Below are 9,861 nucleotides of genomic sequence, written 5' to 3'. Positions count from 1 at the left end.
GTAAAGCATCCTGTTGTAAATTGTAGTCTAAAAAGATGCTCATGGAAAAAGTATGAGAAAACACAAAATGATCCCTAGTGTGATGTACTAGAAGCCACAAATAATCCAGTGTCCAATAAAGGGTTTACTTTTTTGTAGTGAACAAATCAGAGTGATAGCATCTGTACTTAGCACAAAGCCTTCATTCCAAATCAACTGTGGTACTTATTCATGAAAGACCTAAACAGTCTAAAAGCTGTGTGAACTAGTATTTTCCAGCCAAATCAGTATTTCACAATATTTTTTTTCCAAATGCAAAAAACCTGGAGACCTTCAGACAGCAGATAAAAGTTTGAGAGCTTTTTCTTGTTAAGGGGGTTGTTTATTGGGAGAAAAAACATACAAAAATAAGTTAATTGGAGACTGTGAACAAGTGCTTAAATAGAATTAATTTATTTTTATCTTGCTACAGTAAATCACAAGGCCATTTCTGCAATTAGAATACACAACAGACTTCTCAAACTCTCCACGCAACTCTAGTACTTATTTTCACAGAATCACAGAATGGTTGAGGTTGGAAGGGACCTCTGGAGATCATCTAGTCCAACCCCCCTGCTCAAGCAGGGTCACCTAGAACAGGTTGCCCAGAACTGCATTCAGACAGCTTTTGAACATCTCCAGGGAAGGAGACTCCACAACCTCTCTAGGCAACCTTTCCACTGCTCAATCACCCTCACGGAAAGAAGTTTTTCCTCATGTTCAGATGGAACTTCCTGTGTTTCAGTTGGTGCCCATTGCCCCTTGTCCTATCGCTGGGCACCACGGAGAAGAGTCTGGCCCCATCCTCTTGACACCCTCCCTTCAGACACTTATACACACTGATCAGATCCCCCCAAGTCTTCTCCAGGCTGAAGCACCTCAGCTCCCTCAGCCTTTCCTCATAGGAGAGATGCCCTTCATCATTTTAGTAGCCCTTCACTGGACTCATTCCAGGAGCTCCATGCCTCTCTTGTACTGGGGAGCCCGTTTTCTTCAAAAGACCTGTATAGATTTGATACAGAGCTAGCAAGGATGATCTGCAGCAGACTTGTGCCAGGCCTACAGCTGCAAAGCTTTGATCCGAGACAGAATTCAGAAGCAGTCTTCCCCACTGGTCATACTGTCAGAGCAACTATAAATGATTTACAGCAGTCAAGGAGAAAAAGGTAAGCAAACTGAACAAGTACAACAGAAGAGTGAAATCCTCTGCAGCCCTGGCTTAGCACACAGGATAGGGGTTTCCTTAGCTACAGGAAGTTAGCCATGAGAGTTCTCGCAGATCATTCATGTCTCACACTTCCATAACCTGGAGGAAAAAAAAAAAGTCATAAGTCCATTAGAAGGGTTTGTTAAAGCTTTCCAAATGCTATTTCAAGGTGGTTCTAGTATTTCACTAAATTCACAAAAGTAAATATGGAAATTTACTCAGTCCATAATCAAAGGTTAATATCAGTTCCCTATCTTGAACACTATAATTTTATCTTCTACAGGTTATACAACTAACCTGGAGAGAATTTAGATACTGTCAGATTTCTATAGCAAAACCAGGAAATTAGCAGTACTGTGATACCCCTTGGGGGTTTTAATTTGATCTGATTATCATCTTTCCATAGTTAAGACATTATTAGTGCAACAATTCAAGCAAGTTGATTGAAGAACTACAGAGGAAAAAGTATTGGTATACAGTATTTCTATGAAGTCCACAACACACTCAATGTTACCTTAAGTATTTTCAAATTGTGAAACTCACCTTTTTAAGTGCTTTTAAATCCTTCTCCCAGAAGTAGAACATGGATCTAAGCTTTTAGTCTGGAGATACTCAGGTAGACTGAAACCATGGCTGTTGAAAAATAATGTACTCTGGAGTACTTTGAGAAGCTTTCAAAATAAGTACTTAACCTTGGAACATAAAGAATGAGGATAAATACATGCCTTCCATTACTCAGCATTACATGAAATCACATGAAGCCATGTTTCTATGGATTTTGGACATCAGGATAGCAATTTTTTTTTTTTCAGAATTTTTTTTTTTTCAGTGGATTTTGGCCAGCTATTGACCTGGAGAACAGAATAGCGCTTTCTTTGGTATTGCACAGTATTTTTAACAAAGAAATGTAGCCTTAGCATTTAAGATTCAGTACTAGCCTTTTGTGATGCATCTTGTCTGCAAACTTAAGAAAATACCCACTCAACACATAATTTAACAACAGGTTAACTACAGCCACGTTCACTGCTCTAACTAGAAACACAAAGAGGAATAGTTTCAGCTACCGCAGTATAAAAATTCTGTAGTGCAAGATTGATCTTTTCAGTTATTGTATAGGAAGACAAACTCATTTGAGTTATATAGGGTTTTTTTTAATGGCAAAGAGTGGAAAAACAAGAGTTTTATTTTCAAGTAGCTGCTACTGTAGAGCTGATTCTCATTCGGGCTGCTAAAGCTTACAAGCCTACAAAGGTTTTAAAGACATCCATTATATGACTCACAGTCAAGTTTGCCATCAAGGAATTATATAACAATTACATTTGTTGTATCAAAGAAAGCATGATGCTTCATGCTTCCTGCTGCTAGAGTGTATTCCTGTTTGGAATTTAAATATCCATCTTATACATACAAAGTTACCTCTTTGAACTGGAGACGTTTACCTTCAACATACGCAAGCTAGAGATATGCAAGAGCTTTGCTAGATGCGTCAGTAAGAAAAAAGTCAAACAAATGATCACAGTATGGGTCAACCAAGCAGTTGTCAAGACTGATTGAAGTACAAAGCAACGCACAAGTCTCAAGAACCATATGTTAGAGGTTACCAAAGGCCAAGCTTATTAACAAAGCTTACAGGTACTGGTGATTGTTCTTAAAACCTAAGAAATCCATAATACTGACACAGGTAGGGTAAGGGGCATCCTAATTGAAGATCTGGTGCTAAGTCAGTTTGAAGTGTAAGGGACACTGTGCTGTACGCACAATAGGGCTTGTTTATTAACTAGTCCCTATGCTGATAGCATGGGAGAGAGATGACCAGATAGCTGTCAGTACTTTAAAGGGCTAAAAATCAAGCTGTAGGTCTGTTAGAGAAGCAATGCAGATATATAGCCAATGCAAGCTGAACAACTTTACGGTAGCACTTCGCCAGCCTAGCAGGCAGTACGGTAATCTACCAGATTCCCATATTAATATGCAAAAAGAGTTGACTTGAAGTCTGGGAAAAAGCCTAGGAAAAAAACACTAGGTAAGCACTTAGACTCCAACCACTTATTCCCTTTTGAGAACGTTTTAGAAAAAATGTGTTGAACAATTGAATATTTGAAGTCAAAACTAGCATATTTAAAAATACAAAATATAAGCTTAGTATATCATGGCTAAGGCTCAACATTTCTGTCTGGGGCGGCAAAAGTTTAGGTACCGAAAGCTTTATCCAAAGTCTTTCATTTCAGAACTTGCCAAAAGAATCAAAATAGTTGTTTTTTTTTTTAAACTGTGATCACCCTCCAAATAATTATCAGTATGAAAAAGAAATCTAACCTTAGAATAAAATCAAGAGCTTTACGCCAGCATCTTTATGAAGTCATGCCAGAAAATTTGCTTCATAGGGTAGCAAAGGTGAACTGTTTCAAGTTGTGAAACCTGTTACCAAGACACAGCAGCTTTATTCTCTGTCAGTTTTCATTTTTGCATGAAGTGAGTAGGTTCAACTGCTTTTAACTTTGAGTAGTTCTAGTTCATCCTTAGATCTACTTGTCAGGCTTTTCCACTAGCTATCTTAGTGGTGCACTAAGATTATAAAACACTTGGTACATGGCCATTCCTACTGCTGATTTTCCTACCTTTAGAAACTTTTAGTGATCTACAATTCCCTTACAAATTCAGACTTTCATTTTAAACACTGAGAAACTTGGTAATCATATGTTGCAGCTTAGACAAGGACATTCATAGTAACAGCTCTCCTGTGATATGATATGGACAGAAAGGTCATGAGATCACTGAAGATGGATCACACCCTTTATCTGTAAGAAAAGGGTTTCATGACAAATGCTAGGAAGCACTTAAGTTGGATTTAGAACTTGAGCAGAAGGCTTCAACTGCCACTACCAAGTTCCTCAGCACAGTTCTGAAAGGAAGAAAGAATCAGGTTGTAATGCACACTGAAGTCTCATGGGTGGAGAAGCCATATATGAGGTCTATGTTTCACAGCAGTCAGTTTTACCTTTGAAATATATTGCATCAGAATGAGATCTTCATCATGAAGAGTGTAGGCAAGCCCCATAGTAATTGTTTGGAAGCTTAAGAATTTCAACTAACTACATTAGTGAAAGGAAGTCAATGTGACAAGAATCAGATTTAAAATCCACAGGATTTGCATTTAAAATTAGTACTCCTAATCAAGTGTACAGTGTTCCACTTCTAATTTCTTGACTTTCAGAAAAAAGTGAAGTAGGTATGCAACAGCTGAATTCATTCTGATGAAGAATGAAATACTTGAAAACTGCAAACAAGAACAAAAGAAAAAAGTAGTCTCATTTCAACTACACGATTTACCCTGAAGTACTGAAACTTGTGAAGACTAGGTTCTGTGAAGACATGCACATACACCCCACAGCAAGAGTTAATAAGTTCAGTTTCTTGACATATTTTGAGAATAAAGACAACTAGCAAGATTAATACTAAAATGCATATTAACTTGTTTTATTGAGGCACAACAAGGCATTGTGAATAGCCCATACTTGAGGCAATCAATAGTGTAGTAAGCTGGACATTAATACAGTTTAGGGTAAGTGCAAACAATATACATTCACAGCTTTACTAGCAAGGCTACATCACAACTGATAAAGTGCCAAATTAGTGCTGATTCAGTACCCCAACTCCATGATTTCACCTTGCACAACAGAACCATCGTTTCCCCCAATAATGGAACCACATATCTTTATTATAAAGTCAGTAGTAAGTGCAAAGCTAGTCCCACCCCCCCCTCCACCAAGGTGTTTGGAGCAGCTTTTTGTAAACATTGCACTGGATTTCAGTCCTGATAAAGGAGGTAACCCGAAAAGGTAGAATATTTCCAACTACTTCCATAGATGGCTCCCCGATGCAGACGTAACCAGATCTGGTCTCCCTGGAACAGCTGTAGGACTGCATGGTTACTAGCTGTTTCATGATCAGGAGCCCCATCATTTGCATATGCTGACACTAGGACCTCTTCATTCTTCATGAGATTCACATATAGGGGAACATTTACAGCCAGCTTCAGCATGTGGAAGATGAAGACGTAAGTGCCATTCACTGGACAATTGAACCTACCAAGCTGGATATCAAAAGTTTCTCCAAGGTTGTTCAGCAATAGATCAAACACAATAGGCTGGTCTAGAGTCCCAGGGGCCAAGTTAGATGTTCTAGCAGCAGAAAAGGCAACTCTCATCTGCTGGGGGAGGGGATAGACGTGCACTGGTAGTATGGTGGCAGCTTGGCTTGTCACTGGCATATCAACAGGGGTGATGCTGCGGGAGTCCCCCTGACCAGAGTCCCCACTGTTAAAGGTTTCATTGTCTCGTTCTGGACTGCTCACCTGAGAAGAATCACTCCACCCTGCTGTTAAAGATTGTTAGCAATGGTAAATAATTCTTATAGAGAAGGGTAACCTTAAATCTGCAGGCATATTCTTAAATAGCAACTCTACAGGTACTGCAACAGATCTACCTCAAGTCATGCAACTACAGTAAGCTGTCAAAGGACTTGTGAGAGCAAAACTTTGATGACTTACTTTCACAGCACTTACATTCTGCAAGAGGGGCTAGTTTGACCATGAACAATGACTTAATACTTTCACATTGGAGAGGAGAGGGCAGTAGCTAGCTGCAGTATTTGCCACATGTATGTATTACTATAAAAAACAGCATACGTTAACTTTGAGTGGAGACGAAAACAGTCATTTCCGAAGAACTCTGCAGTATTACCAAGAGTCAAGTAGTTAGTCACCTTTAAGACCTGAAGTTGCACTTCAAGTTAAATACTGCTCTTCCAGAGTTATTAACAGGTCATGACAACTTATGCTAGGACATTTAGTCTGCAAAACCAGAGCTGCTTTTAAACTTTCTGCACTCCATCCCCTGCAAAATGAAGCAGTGTAACTGTTCAAATATCAAAGCCAAAGAGTTCTAGTTTATCAGTCTTGGATGAAAACATTAATAGAGCAGAGAAGTTTAAGACAGTCACCCTAATGTTTCAAGCCATTGTTATTTCTACTGAAAGGAACATCTCAAAGTGTCTGGAAAGAGTCAGTTAAGCCGCTATAGATACCTTAACGCTAACAAGTATGTCTGTCAACTGTTAACCTACCAAAGCCCGTTTTAGTTCTCTTCCTCTGAAATATATTGAGTGAATTAGTCCGATTCCAACTGAAGAGTGACTTGATTTATCCTAAAACAAGTCTTTCCATGACATGCAATACTAATTTCCCTTAACTCTTCAAAGAAATGACCTCGTTATGCCCCCTGCTTTTCACCATAGCATTGACTCTAGCATTCTGCAGTACATACAGTAGGATTAGATCTGTTTGCAACTCTTTCAAAAGAGATACTATTCATGCTCAGATTGAAACAAATAATCTTATGTATTTCCTTAGCTTTTGTCCTCCGGCATGAAATTAGAGTAAAGCTGTATTTCCAAATTAAATTTTCTCTATGGAAAATGGTATCTAGCAAAACTCGAGATCCATTTTGACAGCTTACCCAAACAGGAAAGGAAGGCCACTATACATGACTGGCCTATTGAGAAGCCACCAAAGGCAACACTGGTAACAACAGGTATTACTTCCTAGCCAACTTATTCTTGAAGAAAATTCAGCAAGGTACCATTTGCCAGAGGACTTTGTCCTGTGAAGCACCAAACTGAGAATGGTGAAGTCAAATTTGCTGCCATGCTATGTTGACAGTTTAAGAACAGTCCTTAAACTTCCATCTAGCTTGGTTAATTCTGCACCAAGCTTGAGCTGTTTGGCAACAGTGATACTACACTGTTTTTGTCACTATTCAAAGTAATACTAACTTCAGCATCTGCTGCACCCAAGCACACACACAAGCTACTGGGAACCTGATGTGAGCCTTACCTCTTGAATTTGCTCGAGGACCACTAGTTATCCCACCTCGTTTATAACATTGCTGGTAATTAACATCCTAGAACAAAAACATTAGCAGATGGCTATGAGCAAATTGTAAAAAGGCTTACCAAATAAATAGCATGTTCTCATTTACACAATGCAAGCTCTAAAATAGGCAATGACAGTTCAGAATTAGGCTGTGAATAAGCACTTATTTACAGAAAATGTACTTTCACAATAGCTTATGACATAAAAAAGCTATTCAGATGGTGGTTTTGGCAAGTCCGCCTAACCATTCACTCAGTTCAGCTCCTTGAACATTGTCTTAAATTTCAGGCCTGTCAAAGCTATATTACTCCACAGATTCATATTTCACAGCTGAAGAGCCTCCCCTACCAGGAACCTCTGAGTTCTTATAATTTCACATTATACACATGATTTGAAAGCTTACAGCTGAACCTGAACCTAAAGCCAGGAATCTAAGTCACTGGCCTTCATCAGCAGTTCAGACAAAGATAGAATATCTTCAGGGCAGTGACACCCCATAGAAAACTGTCCCAATAAGAGCAGCATTACACTCTGATAAACCTAGCAAGGCAGAAGCTTGAAAAGGTCTATTAGAAAGATGAATTTTAAATATAGACAGCTAAGGATATTTTATATGAAATAACTAATACTGCATCTCAGGATTGTCTTGTTACTGTACTTCAGAGTACTTTCCCCCCGAAGAGGGGACAACTTATCCCCACCTAGATTATCAGTGCAGACTGATCGTTCTACATTTCAGCTTTTGCTGAGACGGCAGAGCAAATTTAAAGATGTTCTGAGCACACACTTCAAGTTGGGTTGTTCTACCCAAAACATAGGATATCATAAAACACTTGTTCTTTATAACAGCTGACAGTTGCATTATCTGTCTTGTTTCCTAAGAAACCTGCTTCTCTGGTAACATTAGGTAAGAGACCAAGATACTCAGGCTTTATGTGAATTGATAGATTTCGTACTTCAGACATCAAGACAGCACAGTCAGGAATATTTTCTTGTGCTTCAGGCAGCAAAGATTGATTTAATTAGGGTGATCTTGGCTGCATTACATTGAAGGGCTTTTCTGAAATCCTTGCTCACATTTGAGTTATGGATGTAGGCTTTGTACTGAATACTGCATCTTCTCAGTAAGAGAAAGATTAACCTGTAAGGGAAACAGACTGTACAAAGCCCCCTTACCCATTAGCATCTAGTACATTCACCGTTTGCTTTTTAGGTGCTTTTTAAAAAAAGAAGGATGAGCCATGATCACACTGAAAGCTGACAGAACCATAACAGCAGCCTTTCACAGCTGGCTACTATTTCCATATGAAAAGGAACTAAGAACACTAGTCAACATTACAAGCACTGTTACATTTTAAGTACAAGTCAAAAAGCACAGATTTCTATCCAAGAATGTGGAATAAGTGCTAAAGGTTCAGTTAGTATTCAAAACACTACAGTAAGAAAATTCATCCCATCTGCTCAGATGAGGAGGAGACACTAGCACATAAACAGACTTCAGTATGTAGAAGACTGAGGGCATGGGAGGCACACAGTTAAGAAACTTTAGGATATCCTGCAGCCAAGCAGGGCTGCCAGAATTCTAGTAGGGTTACAACCCAAAGTCTGTTGGGCCTAACATGAAGGGAGCTTTCAGATAAATAAAAGACTGCCAGAACAATTGCTGGACAGTCCAGGCTGCCTAAGGGCAAAAAAACCCTCAAAGCTTCATTCAAAACTTATGTTTACATGTTGCAAGTTGTGCATATTACTTCAAAAGGCTATCTTAAGGAAGGATGTTTAAATAGCCAAAAGGCCATAATTCCAATCAAGATCTAGTCGATTCAGTGATGACAACAGAATCTATACAAGTAGAACAGCAAAGTTTGACAGTAGTAGTTAGAAGTCCAGAAAACAGCACATCTGTGCATATTTAGTACACTCATAACAAGAGTCAACCTGAACAGCTGAAATTTCAGCACTTTCTACAAATGCAGTTCATAGGTTAAAACAACATCTAGTTTAATAGCTACGTGATTCTACATGGATAAACACTGCAAGACTAATTCATCCAGTCACAGAATTCCCTTAAACCGGTTTCTAGTACTCCAGCAATCCCATCTCAAAATAAAGTAAAAAAAAAAATCTAAGCATGCTAGTGTTTTAAAGGTGGAACCAAGACTCCACATATCCCCCATGCCAGGTAGCTAGGTCTATTCTTAGCCAGTAAGAAGTGGGTTTGATGGGTAGATTGAAGACTACAATAAGCTTTCAATTTTTGGTCTTGTGGGAAGTGTCTTGGAAATTCAGTCATGCACATTATCAACACAGCTCTACAGGAGTCCCAGTGTTACTATTTGACATGAAATGCCGATTTATTATTTGTCAGAAACACTAAGTCCCAATATACACTAGCCAACTAATAGCTTGTCACTGATGTATGACGTGTAATACTGACATAGTAGGACTCTGCAAAAATCCATAAACCCAGTATCTTCTAAAACCAATACACAAGACAAGTCAAAGCAACTCAAAACATTTGAGAACTAGTCTAAAACACTAACAGAACTAAAGAGACAGGCTGCATCTGTAGGACAGATGTCTCCGCAGGAGCACAGCTACATTTAAGGCATTTCCAAAGATGAGATCCAACAGGGAAGAGGGCTGAGGGCTCAGATTTATATATAAACAATGGATGGAACAGTGAATTCTGCCCCCTCAAAAC

At 38.9% G+C, this 9,861-nt stretch overlaps 1 protein-coding gene across 10 annotated transcripts in view; it reads right to left on the bottom strand.

Moving 5' to 3' along the window:
• Positions 1-413: 413 nt before the first annotated feature.
• Positions 414-9,861, bottom strand: part of CAPRIN2 (caprin family member 2) — a 69,071-nt gene continuing 59,623 nt past the window's right edge. For 8 of the 10 annotated variants that reach the window (XM_068946516.1, XM_068946547.1, XM_068946478.1 and 5 more), the window contains 2 exons: positions 7,119-7,185; positions 4,675-5,602 (listed from right to left, as the gene is read on the bottom strand). In XM_068946516.1, coding sequence (XP_068802617.1) covers positions 5,034-5,602; positions 7,119-7,185 — 636 coding nt within the window. In that variant the 3' untranslated portion in view covers positions 4,675-5,033. Of the gene's footprint in view, positions 1,325-1,768; positions 1,859-1,897; positions 1,918-4,674; positions 5,603-7,118; positions 7,186-9,861 lie in introns of those variants that run through there. The other 2 variants (XM_068946524.1, XM_068946530.1) reach the window with 2 other exon arrangements.

The sequence above is a fragment of the Struthio camelus genome, chromosome 1, assembly GCF_040807025.1.
Source record: "Struthio camelus isolate bStrCam1 chromosome 1, bStrCam1.hap1, whole genome shotgun sequence".
NCBI lineage: Eukaryota > Metazoa > Chordata > Aves > Struthioniformes > Struthionidae > Struthio > Struthio camelus.
Note: the sequence above shows the minus strand (reverse complement) of the source record. Positions and strands in the feature narration are given on the sequence as shown.